The sequence below is a fragment of the Nelumbo nucifera genome, chromosome 7, assembly GCF_055504915.1.
Source record: "Nelumbo nucifera cultivar China Antique chromosome 7, China Antique-T2T, whole genome shotgun sequence".
Classification (NCBI taxonomy): domain Eukaryota; kingdom Viridiplantae; phylum Streptophyta; class Magnoliopsida; order Proteales; family Nelumbonaceae; genus Nelumbo; species Nelumbo nucifera.
Genome location: NC_142655.1, coordinates 27,258,439 through 27,274,962, shown reverse-complemented (window position 1 = coordinate 27,274,962; position 16,524 = coordinate 27,258,439). Strand labels below are relative to the sequence as shown.

Genomic DNA, 16,524 nt, shown 5'->3' with positions numbered 1-16,524 from the left:
TGAGCAATGGGAAGATCCAAGTTTGAAATAGGAGGTGAAACATCAGAAACAAGGTTACTCGGATCCACAGGATTAGATTTATTAGAGTCCAGTAAGTTGTCATGACAAGATGGAGGATCCCTTTTCCTTTTTCTATGAAAGGTTCTCAACTCCTTTGGTTGTTCAAGATTGGCATCACCACCATCTGCATCATCCCCTATACTAGGAGCAGTGATAAAATTAATAGGAGTCTCACCAAATTCACCTGGACAAGTGTCAGAACTAGGAGGGTTAGGGAAAGAAGATGGAAGACTAGTAATGGATAATGGCACAAAAGGAGGAGAGGAAGAATCTTCTTCCACCCTACTAGTCTCTCCCTAAAGAGGATCTTTGGGAGATTGAAAAAAGGATTGAGACTCAAAGAAGACCACATCTTTGGTTACAAACTTTTTCCCAAATACAAGATCATTACACTAGTAGCACTTTTGTGTAAGAGAGTACCCAAGAAAGACACCACAGATAGCCCTAGTTCCAACTTTGTCTATTTAGGACCCTTAACATGAATAAAACAAACACACCCAAAGACTTTGGAAGGCAAAGGAAAGTCATCTTGAACAAGACAAAAGGATAGAGAACGGAGTTTGCATGCCCAACACCCTGGATAGCATCCTATGTATCAGATATGAGGCTATAAGAACCACCTAAGACCAATGATTCTTAGGCACCTTATACTAAAATAACAAGGCCCAAGTGGCCTCCAATAAACATTCATGCACTTAGTAACCCCATTTTGTTGAGGAGTACAAGCACATGAAGATTGATGTAGCACACCCACTTCTTCCAAAAACATATTCAAGGAGCTCTCAAAGTACTTAGCTGCATTGTCCAAGCGAAACTGCTTAATTCATTTGCCAAACCATGTTTCAATCATTTTACAGAATATCATTGTTTGTCTGTGGTACTTCTACATGACATTTTAACAAGTAATATCCATGTACATCTCAAACAATCATTCAACCTAAGAGCTTAAGCTATTAGATGAGGTCCCTAAGTAGGTTTTTATTCTCTAACATGCTCTCTCATGCAAAAGTCCATCGGGCTTGAAGAATGGACAAGCACAGGCCCACCAATATCTTGTGCTAAAACTTAATTAATTATGATGGGGGTGATGACAATCAAACACTAGACCACTAGGTCAACAAATTATGATACCATGTTTGTTGACCTACAATGGAATTTAGAATATAGAAAAGAGAGAAAGAAGAGAAGAAAGAGTTGATGGGCAGTAAAAATTGTTTCCAGCCAGCCCTAAAGTGATATTTATATTAAGATGATACCATTACATGAAAGGACACTTATACCCATGATTTTTTTATCAGCAGAAAAAATATATTTATTTTATTAGATTCAATTAAAGGGGTAGTTAATACAACTTGACGATAGGAAAGTCATCCCCATTTTTCAAACCCTAATTACGTAGATGCCCAAAACAATTGCTGCCTCATAACCCCTTGTTTGGCAAGGGAATCAGCTAACCCATTTGCACTTCTTCTAACCCACTTAAATTCAGCCTCTATCTGTAGCAAGCTTTTCCACTTCCCTTATCACATGTTTGAAAGTCCATGGAATACGTCCATTGCAGTTTTCCCATGAGGCAACTACTTTTGAATCCCCCTCCACCTCAACCCATCTGAAGCCCAATTGCTTTGCTAATCAGAGACCTTGTAATATGCCCACAATTCAACCTACCTTCAAGGAATTTCCTAGACCAATTGGCCTTGCAAATAAGGCCATAATCCTCCTTTCAGTTTCTGATTACCCCTCCTACTCCTGCCATCCCCAGGTTCCCAATTGAGCTTCCATCAAAATTCAACTTGACTTTATTGCTTTCTGGAGGTTTCCAGTCCACTCTTACTCTATCTTTTTCCCCTGATGGTCATGCTATTATAGTCCAGGCTCTTTGAATGTCAGTGACCGAGAAAGATTGGAAGCTATCCAATGTCTTTACCTATAATGCCACCTTTAACATTATGCTGTCTATCACTTTCTCTAGAGTCCTGCTTTTTTCAAAGAAGATCCTATTGTTCCTTTCTTCCCAAACCACCCAACAAATTGCTGCTTTAGTGGCTCTCAAAAGTATCTTCCCTCTTTTCTTTGGTTGCCTCAAGGAGTTAGGATTGAGCAATCCCACCACATCTTGAGGAGGTCCTTTCATTAAAAAAGGAAAAAGATTACAATCTACAAGGTGATAAGGAATCACCCGCAAACAAAACAACAGAACCAAATTGCTAGGGAGGAGAGATAAAATAAGCCAAGATACAAGATGAACCCCCACAATATCTCCCCAATTGTTCCCCAAATCTTCCTAGAAACTTGAAAAAAGTCTAGAGATGATGAAAACTGCAACTGATGTATTACCAGCTGCCTCAATCTTGCCTATATTCCCATACTTGTCTTCAAAAATTCTTCGATTCTTTTTCTTTCAAACATTCCAGCAACCTACAAGCGGGATACGACTCCAGAGCAATCTAGCTTACTTGCTTCCCCTCAACTTTGGCCGTGAAGGAAAACTTTCCGCAACAGATTCTGGCTGAAAGCCTGATATTCCAAACTTTCAAGCTTCCTCTGCCCAATCCCCACTATTAGTACCCCACAAATTGATCTTTAATTTCAATTCAAACACCTCCAACTTCGATTCCTGCAGAAGATTTACACCTAGTGCAAACTTTCTTAATACAATCATGACTATTATTCTTCTTCTTTCTTATCTCAGCCCCCTCACAATCCAGGAAACCAGAATCATTCTCTGAAACCTCTCTCCCCCCCCCCGAACCCCAAAAGGTGGTTATGCCTGTCAGTCCTCATCGACTAAACCATCGTCCCTCCCTTTCCCCTTCTTCCCACACCTCTCCCCCTCCCCTGAAACAATTATTTTTTTTATGATTTTCCCTTCTATTTTCTCTAACTGTTCTATGTCTCTCCTCACTGTTCCTTCCCCTCCCAGGGAAAACAGCCCAAGAGATTTACCTACCTTCACCTGTCTCTCCACCAAGCTACCAATATCTACCTTCCCTCTCTCAGAACATTCTTCCTCTTTTTCTTTCCCTTCTTCGACCTCCGCTGAAATTTCTCTTCCTTCCCCCAACCCTTCATCACCCTTTTTCAACTCTGAATTCTCCCTCTTTACATACTGCCTTCTATTATACACTTTGTGAGCTTCTCCCCCACTCCTCTTCCTCTTTCGGATAACTCCCTTCCTTCCCACATCTTCGGACTCCCTGCCCACCCCAGCTCCAACAACCTTCAAGATTCCAGCTCCAAGAGAAGAAGGGGAAGCAGGAACTACAGAGGGAAGGGAGGAGGGGAAAGACAGGGTTTCCAAACTTACCGCCTCGGTGGGGATAACAGAGAGGGCCTTGTTTTTCACTTCAGCCAGCTCAGAAGGGAACCCAAAGTCCTCCTTCGAAGTTCCATCATCAACGCTATCAGGCTTCCTTGGGATAGAGTGCAGCGCACAGAACCTGAGTCCTTAGTTCTCTGTAGAGTAGGATTGGAGCCCTCGTTCACCACCGGCGTTGCAGAGCTCATCACACTCTCTTTATCACCTGAACTGGAAGAAGATCCCTCTATTCTCTCTTCACCATGAGCGGCGACCTTCCTCCCTTTCTCATATATAACCACCCAGATCCATTCTTTTTCGACTACATCCCCAAAGCTTCTTGCTTGAATGGTTTTCAAAAAGTTACACTCCCCTTGTCTCGAACAGGCAAACCTCTTTCCACCGCTGCCCTTCACCCACTACCTTTTCTTCTTCTTAAAACTCCTTTTAAAATCGACCGCTAACCGATTGAAGCGGTGGTCCCCACCCCATTTCTTCACTCTAGTATTTCTTGAACTCTTCATCTCCCTGAAACCTTTCAAACCTTCTCCCTCCCTTCAGACTTTTGGCCTCCCTCCAGCTCAACCTCCCCTCCCACCATATCTTCCTTCTTGCCCCGCCCCATTATCTCTGCTTTGTCCACATGTACATCCCCGCTGTTAGAACCCGCCAACTCATCATCCCCTCTCTCTCCCACCTGACCTTTTGTCTCCTTCCCCTCTGCCATACTCTCTGTTCTGACTTCTTGCGTATCCCTGCCTTTTGATTCCCCAACTTCTTCTGTTGTCATCACTTCTCTAGCATAATAATTACTGCCCAAATTATTCAACTGATTCACAAACTCTTGCTGCTGGACAGAGACATCAGCTCCCTCGACAATCAATCTCAGTTCATAGGCTTCACCTGCGAATTCCAGTATCAACCTATCTGGAATATCAACAAAGCCCCTGACTTCGACTAAAATCCTCGCCATATCGAGCTTCTCCCAAGTTCTATTCCTATCATCCTAATTCACAAATCTACCAAAAGCCCCAACAATTTCTTCAAACGTCAAGATGCTCCAAGCGTGCAGCGAAATTCCGACCACTCCAATCCAAATCGAATACATCGCTCTCCCAGCAACTAGCTCTCCAGCCGCCGGAAACCACCAATCTAATCTTAGGTCAAACTCCCTCTCATTTGTCTTCCCATATTCCAATACCCATTCTGCTGCTTTCCTATTGTGAAACATAAAAAGAAGAAGACCTGCATTCAGCCTTCTCACTCCCATCAACTTCTCTTTACCCCACTCTAATGCCACAAAGGTCTCAATGTTTTCAGTCTCCATCTCTCTTCCCACCACTCTTCCTATCAAACTTGCGTGAAGAACCTTCGTCCTATCAGACTTCCTATCTTACCTACTTTCCTGACATCCACAGTGATCTTCACACCAGCTTTCTTCATCTTCCTGACTCCCTCACAGCACTGCCAAGGCTCGAGCCCTCACTTCCTCACTCCGCCCTCACATCCAGTGAGAAGGCTTGAGTCTTAATAGATTATTTAGGTCTCAGCCCCTAGAGAAGACTACCTACATAAGAAACACTAGTGAGGAGAAAGGCAAGTATAAGGCCTTCTTATTTGCAACATGTCACAAGTGTTTACCTTATCAAGGAAAGTTTCCCAGCAATTAGCTTGAAGTTTGATGGATTAGGGTTAGGGAACATCCAAAAGAAGAATGTTGCTTTGTTAGGGAAATGGCTGTGGAGATTACCTAAGGATAGAGAAAAGTTGCGGGCAAAAGTTATCATTAGTATTCATGGGTTTGCGGTTGATGGCTGCGATTCCCGGATTTTGGCTAGGGCCTCTAGAGCTTCTCCCTCCTAGAAGTCCATCCATGCAATTTTACCATCCCTCTTGCCATTTGTCAGGTATAACACCTGTTCTAAAAATTATGTCAAATTTTGGGATCATGTGTGGTTGGATAATTCTCCTTGGAAGGAGCAATTTCCCTCTCTTTATCCTATTTCCAATCATAAGGATAAGCCCATTTCTTCTTCCACTATGCTTTCTATTTGCCGCTTGGGTTTGACTGGGACTTGGGATTCAAGAGAGGGCTTTGTGAGTCGGAAATGAGTGTTGTTGTGTCTATTCTCCAAAGGTTGAAGGGATAGTCGAATTTGGACTCTTACTTCTTCTGGGTCATTCTCTTGTGCCACTTTCTTTTCAGCCTTAATTCAACCAGGGGATAGTCTGGAGATGCCTTTTCCTATTAGGGAGGTTTGGAGCAAGCCTATCCCACCTTATGTGGGTGCTTTTTGTTGGGAAGCCTATTTGGAGAGAGTTAACACTTCCAATTTTCTTCACAGAAAAAAACCAAATTGGTGCTTATCCCCTAACTGGTGTTCTCATTGTAAGGTTGATGGTGAGTCTTGCTACCACTTATTAATCTCCTACAATTTTATTTCATCAATATATGAATGTGCAAAGCTTGTTTACCTTTAACTTTGTTAGTTGGCCAAAGAACAAGGGAAGATATTTATGGAGATGTACAAAGGCGGTTGTGTGTTGGACAGCATGGGAAGAAAGGAATCAAAGAACCTTTCTTGATAAGGAGAGAAGTAGGGATGCCCTAATTGAAATCATTACAATTAGGGTGATCCACTGGGTGAAGTCTCTTGATCTTTTCGAAAGTGGTTGCTGACTGAGCTCCTAGTAAGGCTGTAGTAAGACCAATTTGGTCCCCTCCTCAATGTGGCTTTATTTAGCTGAATTTTGATGAGAGTAGTCAAGGAAATCCGGATCCCTTAGGCATAGGGGGCGTCTTTAGAAATGAGGAAGGAAGAACCATTACTGTATACTTGGGATCAATTGGTGTGGAGATTCTTTGAGGGCTGAAATAATGGCTATGATGAAAGGTCTTCAAAGGGCTAGAGAGCTAAACATTCAGAAGCTAGTAATTGAGGTGGACTCAAAGTTAATTATTGAGTGGTTGAAGAAGGTAGAGGAGGCTGGATGGTGGTGCCATATTAACAAAGGAGTACTTGGTTGTCTTGAGGAATGGAAATCAATGTGCAATGGGTGAAAAGAAATGCTAATTCATTCACTGACACATTAGCAAAGCAAGGGTGGGAAGGGATCGTTTATTTTGGGCAATATTGTAATTTTGTTGTTTGTATTTGGGAGAGTTAAGAGAGTTTATCTCTCCCCTTATCCCCTTTGTACATTTTCTTTATTATTATAATAAATCAGTTTTTGTACTCCAAATGTCTTTCACTAGGAATCCACCCCTTGAAGGTTAGGCGAAGCAAGGATTTTGAAAGAGGAGCAAGTGAAGAGACCATCCAGTGAAACTGACCAAACTCTAGAGTCCTCAAGAGAAGGATCTAGGAACACTTAACATGTCAAGTAAGTGGACCAAGGAAGGACATTCATTATCCCTTAAACCCCTTCTAAAGCCCAAGTCCCAATTTAAACTAGTTGGGGAAGAAGTTACCAATCTAAACACAGTTTTACCCTTAAAAGTAGAGAGAGCAAAGAGGTTAGGAAATTGGTCTTTGAGTGGAGTCTCCCCTAACCACATGTCTTCCCAGAACCATATTTTATCACCCCTTCCCACATCAAACTTGCTAGAATTAAGAAAAGTAGGATAGACTTCATGAATAGCTTTCCAAGGAGAAGTTGAGGAAGAGTAGGGAGCAATTTTAGCATCCCAGCCATTACCTTCCTAAGTAACCAGTCAATTTCTAACCTCACACTCCAATAATTCAGCAAACCCCAAAAGTTCACCCTCTTCTAGTTTAATCCCTATATTCCACTTTTACTCCAATTAATCCTCAAACCAGTCAGGCCCACAAAGTTAGAAAGGGTATAGGGGATCTCCTTGCCCAATTCCTCGCTTGGCCAAGAAGAAATCCTTTGCCACACCGTTGATAAGAATTGAGTAACAAATGGAGCTGAGATGACACACCCTTTAATCCACAATCTCACTTTTCTCCAAAACCAAGCCTCTCTAGTACTTCTAGAAGGACTTTTCAATCCACTAGGTCATAGGCTTTCTCCAAGTCCACTAAACTCCAAACACTTCTCTCCTCCTCTTTTCTACGACACATTCATGAGCCACCAGAATTTGATCCACAGTTTGCCTACCTTCCACAAAAGCACCTTGAAAGGGTGAGATCACCAAGGGTAACACCTGTTTAAGCCTCTTCAACAGAACCTTTGAAATGATTTTATGAGATTCCCAACTAAACTTACTGGTCTGAAAACGTTTGGGGTTTTAGCCTCTAATTTTTTGGCACCAATGCAATAAAAGTAGGATTTACCCCAGGTGAAATCTCCCCTTTATGAAATAATTCATCAAAGACTTCCAGGAGGTCTGATTTCAAAAAATCCCAACACTCTTGGTCGAAAGACAATGAAAAGCCATCCAATCCAGGGGCTTTGGATCTCTCCATTGAGAGGATAGCTTCCTTTATCTCTTCCATGGAGAAATTCCTTTCTAATATCAAGGGTTATTCCTCTAGATTCTGTCCCAATCCACAACTAGCAATCTTGATGTCACCCTAGTTGATTCTGAAAGGAGAGCCTTGAAATGATTCACAAAAACCCCTCTAATCTCCTGACCTTCTCTTATCTCCTGGCCCTCTCCTCCACCCTATGAATGGTGTTTTTCCTTCTACCATTTGCAAGTGAATGAAAAAAAACTTGGTATTACCATCCCCTTCCACAAGCCGTTTACACCTAGATTTTTTGTTTCCAGCAAATTTCTTCCTTCCTTAAGATCTTTTTTCAATTCTTGCTTTTGTCTCCATCTTTCCTCTTTTGACAAAATTCTAAGAGCCTCTCTCTCCTATCCAACTCCTCAATCCTTGAGATCAGTTTCTCCTTGATTCCTTCTACCCTTCCAAATTGCTCTTTACTCCAAAATTTTATTTTTTTTCCTTTAATCTCTTTGGCATTCTGGCAAAGGACACTACCTTCTTATTTCAAACCACATATTCTAAAATCTGAAAGGATAAGGACCTCCATTTGAGACTTCTTTCTCAATGCAAATGGGACAATGATATGAGGTGACTCTAGGCAAAACTCTTGAGATTAGGGTCGCCCACATTTCTTTCCATTCATGACAAAAGAGGAATCTATCCAGTTTAGAGCAAGTTAGGGGAGCTTTGGAAATTTGACCAGGTAAAATCTTCTTGCAACAATGGGAGCTCTCTCAATTCGAGGGAACCAACTAATCCATTTTTCCTTATGCTAGTAGTGATTCCATGATTAGTATTATTTGTTTCCTCCAAGAATCTAATAACGTTGAAATCACCACCCACAAACCATGGACCCTCCCATAGACCCCTAACAGCAAATAACTCCTCCCAGAACAAGGCCCTATCTTTATACGAATTAGGTCCGTAAACATTTGTTCAAGCCCACTTTCAAACATCTAACACTCTTCTGATTTTTAGGGAAACTAAACATTGGCCAATTAGCTCCTCCATACAATCCATTTCCTCATTCTTCCAGATAGTAAGAATCCTCCCTAAAGCTTCCCATGAGAGTGCAAAGGACCAACTGAGACCCCTGGCTTCCCAAATACTTCTTATGCATTTCCTATCTAGCACTGACAGCTTGATCTCCTGAATCATAACCATGTCTGATCTTTTTTTCTGAAGACTTCCTTGATTAGCCTTCTTTTTTTTGCACTTCCTAAACCTCTCATATTCCAGCTTATTATTTTCATTTCAACAGATAGAGAGTCCCTATAAAGATGTCAAATTCAAAACTTCCCTTTCTCTTGCTTTACTCCTTTCCATAGCTTATACCACACTTCAGTTTTTCAATTTCATTCCTCTTTCTTTTTCCTTTGCTTACCATTTTTCCTCCAATAAACTTTAGTTTCCCCTTCTCTCCTTTCCCCTACCCCTTCTTTCCTTTCTTGATCCGGTTTTGCCTTGCCCTCCTGAGACTCATTCGGATTTTGACAAAGGTCCTGAAATTGGGAGGAAGGGTGGTCTATATCAAGCCCCACTGACTCCTTTTCTAATGCCAAGGCTGCTAGGCAAGGGGAATAACGTTAGAGCCTTTAGAGGAATCTACAATATGAGGCAAAACAAAAACAGGGGCAAGAATAATAGAAGGGGGGAAGGGGTAGTGACTCCCTGCTCCTAACTATCATAAGCCTTCCTTTGTGAGCTTTCCACCAAGTAAGGATCCTTGTTAGGTAGCACAGGTACGGCATCCATTGACTATTCCCCTAGCGCTTCTTTACTAGGATTGGTGTTTAGACCAAGATCCGAAGTACGAACACCCTGAGCCTTCGTCACCTCTAATTGTTTTCCAAGATCTCTTTCAGCTACATTTGAGTCCACCTCAAGAAATGCCCTAGGAAATTCGAAACCCTCTTCTCTGGAAACCAAATAAGTCTTGCTAAGTGGGTCTACAAATAGGAGCTCCATTTCCAAAATCTCATCATCCCACACCTTGCAAACTTTAGTTGTATCAACACTTCCGATGCTAGGGATTTGATCTACCTCATAGTCTTCTTCCTGTCTCAGATCCTTCCAGTCACTATCTTCTTCAAAGTCATCATGCTCCTGCGGCTCCTCCCTATAAAACTTTGGGTTGGGTTTGTCTAGGGTTGTAGCATTGTTAGACACCACCGGTTTCCACAACCAATTGCAGTCTAAGGCCACAGTTGCTTCAACCGATCTACCTAAAGCTTTGGGAGGTTTCCTGGTAGCAGGCATCATTGCTGCATCAACAAGGGGCTTTGGGGTCGATTGAGAAGATGATAGACCGTAAGTAGTGTCCCCTGCCCCTTGGACTAAACCAGCCACCTGGCCCTTTAAGTGGTCACATAACCTAGGTTTAGACTCACTCAGACCAAACATTTTCTTCAGTTCACTCGTCGGGTCTCTTAATGGCGCCTTTTCAAAATTCTTGACCCATTCGATTTCCAAAGCTGTCGACTCAATCTTCCTCAAGTCTCCATCCCCTTTCACCATTGTAACGTCAGCAACATCTTCTTCCTCCTGCAACCCTTTCCATAGCTGAGTTTCTATGGATGAAAGCAACCAGGTTGTGTAGATTTCTCTGTCAATCTCCATCTTAACCAGGTCATGTAGATTTCTCCGTCGATCTCCATCTTCACCACTCTGGGTATACAGCATCATGCTTTACCCCAACCAGTCTAAAGGAAGTTTCATTGAGGTTTGAGAGGTCCAGATCTTCCATGGTTCCGCCACACAAAGGTTCTAACTTTTTGAAAGTATCCCGAGTCCAAACATGAAAGGGAGCCCTAGCACATTTAACCGAGGGATTCTCTCCCATTCCACCTTTTTGCACTCAGACTCCACTGTCTGATCACCACTAATCCTTCTGAAGTCTAGATTGGTAACACATGTATTTCCTCCCCTTTCCTTCTTGGAATGAACATAAATCGAAGGGAACTTTAAGGCTTAGCCTAGTTTTGATCGCCTCAGCAGTACAATTCCAGCAACTCACTTGTCTATTAATGTAGACTACAAATTTTTTTTGTCATTCCAAGTATCTTTGTCTTTCTTCCTGGCCTGCCTCCTCATTTACCTCCTTCCCCGATTGGCTTTTGCGATTCTGTATCTTTTGGGTCATCTGAACACCTCCTCTCCAAAGGAATTCCTGCATGGCTTCCATGAACATAATCTGTCCCTTACTCTGTTTTCCCAAGGAAATGAAGACCAACTGCTTTTCTCCCCTCCCTAAACCATTCTGTTAACATTATAAACCAGCCCTTAGAGTTAAATCCATGGTTTTCAAAACCGGACCGGACCGGGTGGTCAGACTGGAAAAACTAGGAACCGGTCAAGTGACTGGTTCCGTTTTACCCCAGAACCGCTATTTCGCCAAAAACCGTTGATTTGGTCAGTAAACCGCAGACCCGAGTGTTCAAACCGTCCAACGGTTTGGCCTTTTTTTTTGTCAGAACGGGCCATCCATTCGGTTCGAACAGTCGGACCGTTCGACCCAGGAACCAGACCCCTGACCGGTTCATTGTCCGGTTTGGTTTTAAAAACCTTCGTTAAATCTCAGCTCAGCTACGGATAGCTTTCCATTCTTCTTGAGGGTGTTCTTCCAGTACTGTGCTTTCCTCGACACCAATGCCACTTAACTAATAACGAAAGGAACTACGGCCCAACAACACAGAAAATAACCAATACAATAACATAAAATAAACGCCCACACGAATAACCAACTATTACAATAATGGGGATTAGAAGAAAGAAAGAAAAGAGAGTTGTGTGCATGAGAAAGGGTGTGATTCAGAATCTGATCGCTTACTTCATTGATCAATATGGTAATAGAATGCAAATTATAGTCAAACCTTTAATTGCATAACATAATTAAGAAAACCATAACACACCTTAATAGTTAATATTCAACAAGAACATATCCTTTCTGGTTGACTAATCATTGTATTGACCAAACAGGGCAAAGCAATTAGTCATTGCTTCACCACATTGATAATATTGATATTCAAAGAAGATAGGAAGGTAATTAGTGGTCTTATCACTCATCTTAAAAAGGAAGCAGACATGAGAAGACAATGTTAAAGTCTCCTTCCTACCGATACACGAATACATGAAAAGTACAATAAACAACCAGTACATATCTGAGATAAATCTTGATTAGCCAACAGCCAATTCCCAGGGGACTACACAAGACTGGGGCTGACAGCTAGAAAATGGTCAGTGACTTCAAGGCTGGCCAATTGTTTCGGTTTGGAAAGGAAAGTAGTGATCAATAGGGATTTAACAGGGATGGCAAAAAAAAACTCTTTCACTGGAGAAAAATGGAATATCCATAGCCAATGTTATAAAATAGTAATAAAACAAAGATAAATTAATAGAGAGTTATGAATAAGATAGTTCTAAGGAGATCTGGAACAAGCTTAGCCCACCTTGCACGGACTAATGCTGGAGGTACATCAACAAAAGAATGGAGTTATAACACATGACAAAAGCAAAGCTGCAAAATCTTGCAGAAATCTATAGTTCAATTCAATCTAGTATACCACAATGACATTTTTATGCACACACAAGGCTAGAATCCCTATTACATACATTTTCTTTTTTTTTTTGTTTTTTTTTTTTTTGGAAGAAGGTAAAGTATCCTTGTTAGATTTTCTTTCAGGACCCAAATATATAAAGTTACATGTATATATGTATAAAATAAGGTAAAGTATCCTTGTTTCTGCAAGATGCTGAGCATTACATCTATGATGTGGTACATCCAGAAACTATCCTCAAAGACATTCTACATATGGTAACAACTAACTGTTGCCTATGAGAAAAATTAAAATAGATCACAACCAGCAAATTATTTAAGACAGCTTGTAATAAATAAAAAGATTACATAATAGGAAAGTATACTAGGACATTGAGTGATTTTAAGAACTTACTGTTAGCAATACAGCAAAAATGAGAGAGCTAATGAAGCCTCCAAGTATGGTAAATAACTCTGAAGATGCCAATTTCTCCCTATACATTTCCTGAAGTGAGAGAATGACAGAAAATAGCAAAAATGAGTATAGCATGGAGCTCCCCAACCCTGCCATGAATCCCAGGCTGCATAAACAAGGAAACATGTATGAGAAATTGAACCTTGAAATCAAAAGAAAAAGGAACTACTAAATAATCCAAAACCTATAAAATTCTAATCATTTATCTGTACAAACTACAAACACAGAAATAATGTAGCAACCATTATGATTGAATCTAATGAAGTTAAACAATGAAGCTCATGTTATTTCCCAAATATTAAATGCTTGCATATGTTATTGTGGTAATTGTTGATGATGTGTTTGACATGTACATGACAGATATTGGACTACAAACTTAAATATAAAAATTTGGGAGCAGGTCTACTAGTTGAGTTCTTAAGCAAAGAAACCTAAATCATCCAGGAGATTTTCCAATTTGCAAGATGTTGGAGCCCAAAAGGGCCCCACATGATCCTCTGTCCACCTTTTGTTTATGGGGATTTCAGTGTCAAAACCCTTGGCACATATCCAGAAAACTTGAGGAGGGGAGAACAAGACCTTGGGCAGCTAACATCACTTGGTGAATATGAATACAATGCAGGGAATATGAATTATACTGTAATGGGGATCGAACACATGGCTGATCTAGAGTCTAGACTATTTCAACTAGGAAATTATTTTCTTAATAATATCGCATTTAACCAATTAAATAGCAGGAGGGAGATTGATGAATACTCCATTAGTGCCTAATGTTGCTAAAAAGATTTTGAGAAATGCCAATTGGAGATTTGGGACAGTAATGGAAAGGTGTAAGTTAATGAAGCCAGAATGCTATGGACCTTATGGTCAGAACTTTTATTTTATTTTATTTTTGATGAATGGAGTATTCATCAAAAATATTAGACATTGGTATCTTTAGTTAAATTATAATAGTGTGTGAACATGGATACAGTAAGATTATGATTTCATGGATTCATTTATGATTTAATTAGTAGTTTTATTAGGTAGGAGTCTTATTTGAGTAATAGATTGATACAGAAATTAGGCTTAGGAATCGCACTCTCTTAGATATTGTAGGTGCTGTTTGACTTTTGGGTGTTGAAAAGTTTAACCATAAAAACAGATCTTGTTGAGGATGAAGGAGGCCCTCCACTCTTTTAAGTGATTTTTCTCATTGTTTCTCCATTTTATGTTATTTTTATTTATTAAGAGGTGGTGCTGGCAGTATTGCATGGACCCTCCTAGATGGATGAAGTGTTCATGTTGATCAGGTACTGGACTCCAACACTCCATGAATTCTTCAAAGAAACTTCTATATGACATTTTTTTCTATAGGTCGATAATGCTAAATTTTAAAATATACAAGACTATTTTAACAGTATATACTTTTCAATGGATGTCATAGACAGCCCTTGTTGCTAATGTTTTTAATATACTGCAATATGGTGTATTGATGGCAAGTTCCTTATGTTTTAAAGCAAATGATTAGGGTTCAAGTCTCTTAATTTATATTTTCTTTAAAATACATGTGTAATAAGGTAATATGTACAATAAAGAGTCATTAATTAGCACAAGATAAGAGGTGGACTAATGGTAATTAAGCAATATATGAAAATAAGAGGTCGTGGGTTCGAATCTTGCAACTACATTTTAAAATTTCTATTAGCTAAGGACCTAGACGGTTTCATGAAACCGGGACTGGTTCACTGGTTTTCCAGTTAAACCGGCCAGTCAGCCGGTTTTCACCAGCTTTTTAATTAAAGCGGTTATTGGGGTATGACCGAACCAGCCAAGGTCCCCGGGTCATGGTTCAACTGGGCCAACTGGCCAATCCAGTTTGATTTTCTAAACACTGCCTGTTGCTTCATCTTGCAAAGCCAAACTCCTGGACACAAGTCAGATTCCAAAACCCATGTCAGAGTCCAGTAACACTGGGTGCAGGTATTACAAATGCATGTTCTCAGCCTCTTCAATCTCCAAAAAATTGACAATGGGGTATTTGAGAAATTTCGGGGAAATTCAGTTCCTACTAAGTGGAAGCTTTAACTTGGATAAAAATATTGAGAAAGAAACTGAATAAAAGGCAACTAAAGATGACAACCATGCAAATGTGCATGATGTGCCCCAAAAAAAGGTGTTTTAGTTCATCTATTGTTGTATTGCTAGCTGCATTCAGGGGGTTTTATCTTTTCTTTATTTCAAAGAGATTGTACATGCCTAACCAACCATTAGAGATGCATTTTTCATGAGGGAACATGGACAGAGAGAAGCAGAAGGATTTTTGAAGAAGAAGCTAAGTCAATGCAAAGATTTCTATGGGTGTAATCAGGCCCTAGTTATAAGACAACTTACAAGGTTCAGAAAGGTTGATATTGACAAGAACTATTTTGATGTTTTGAGGGGTGAGTCTTTTTATTTTTCATTTTTTCTTTCAGAGATGCACTTCCTCACTTTTTGTTGCTCTCCTTGCTTCTTTTCCATTGTATAACTTTTTCATGATTGATGAAAATTTTCCTTATTACTGATAAGTGATAACATCAAAAAAATGTGTAATGCTGGTGCATCCAAAAATGAAAAGTACACACTACCCAAAAAAAATCACACTGAAGCCCCTTAATTTGTGGAGTACAAAATGAAAAATTCACTAGTTATGAGTACAATATCTAGTATGTGGAGACTCTTCATTGAAGCCCCTTAATTTGCACCGCCACAAATCTTAAAACCTATTTTAAACAAGAGAGAACTTTAGCCATTATCTTCTATGTGATCAAGGCAACACAACTAGGCCTGCAATCTATCAAAGTCGCCACTGTTAGTTGAATAAAGAAGATAGGTGTCAATAATGATCAAACGGCTCGTTGAATAAAGAAACAACTGGATGCTACCCTAGAATTCTTCAATTTGCTCACAATTACTACACCACTGTTAGTTCAGAAAGAAAGCTTAAAGTAAAGAATCCAAGTAAAATGGCATTTAGAACCAGTTACCCCAACTTCCTATTCTGTCTCAATTCTCGAAATAACAAGCACAAAATAATCATGGTAAACAATTGATTAGAAATACATTATCCTGATGAACATCTAAAATTTCAAGATATTTCCACTATCGTCCCTCATCATAAGAGACAGGTCCTCAAAAATGTACAGTCCAAGCTGAAAGCCTCAAACCTGGAAGTTTCGTTTAACCCAGAATCTAACATAAGTGATTCTTTACTGGGAAAAGAATCAATTCTACAAGAAAAAGTCAAAATCTGAGTGTATAATCAAACAAATCACAGAAGTATTATATATTGAGATTACCTCTCCTTCTCCCTTTCCCTCTTCTTCTTGTTCAGTTCTTCCGCGGTTCCACGCAGATATCAGCGCTTTTTAGGGCTGTCAACGGAGTTCAAAAATCCGATAATCGACCCGACACCGATCCAGGCTTTTTATCAGATCGGGATTCATGAGGTCGTGAGTCTCTTAACCACATCCAATCTGATTACCCGAGTCCGATTAAATTTTACAATCCTCCGTTTCCTTCTTTCTGGTTCAGCTCTTCCGCAGTGCTCTCGGTGACGGCGCAGGGGGTGGATTCGAGCCGAATATTTGACAATTTTAGCTTGGTTTCATGAGAGTAGAATTCGAGCTCAAGTTGGGTTCGATTCAAAGCCTCGTATGTACGAGTTCGGCTCAAT

The 16,524-nt window shown here is 40.3% G+C and overlaps 1 protein-coding gene across 3 annotated transcripts in view; it reads right to left on the bottom strand.

The window, feature by feature from the left end:
* Positions 1-16,524, bottom strand: part of LOC104593395 (uncharacterized) — a 59,182-nt gene extending 42,658 nt beyond the window's left edge. The window contains exons 1-2 of one of the 3 annotated variants that reach the window (XM_010253199.3): positions 16,148-16,524; positions 12,768-12,933 (exon numbers count right to left, since the gene is read on the bottom strand). In XM_010253199.3, the coding sequence (XP_010251501.1) occupies positions 12,768-12,923 (156 nt within the window). In that variant the 5' untranslated portion in view covers positions 12,924-12,933; positions 16,148-16,524. Of the gene's footprint in view, positions 1-12,767; positions 12,934-15,835; positions 15,967-16,015 lie in introns of those variants that run through there. The other 2 variants (XM_010253198.3, XM_088892348.1) reach the window with 2 other exon arrangements.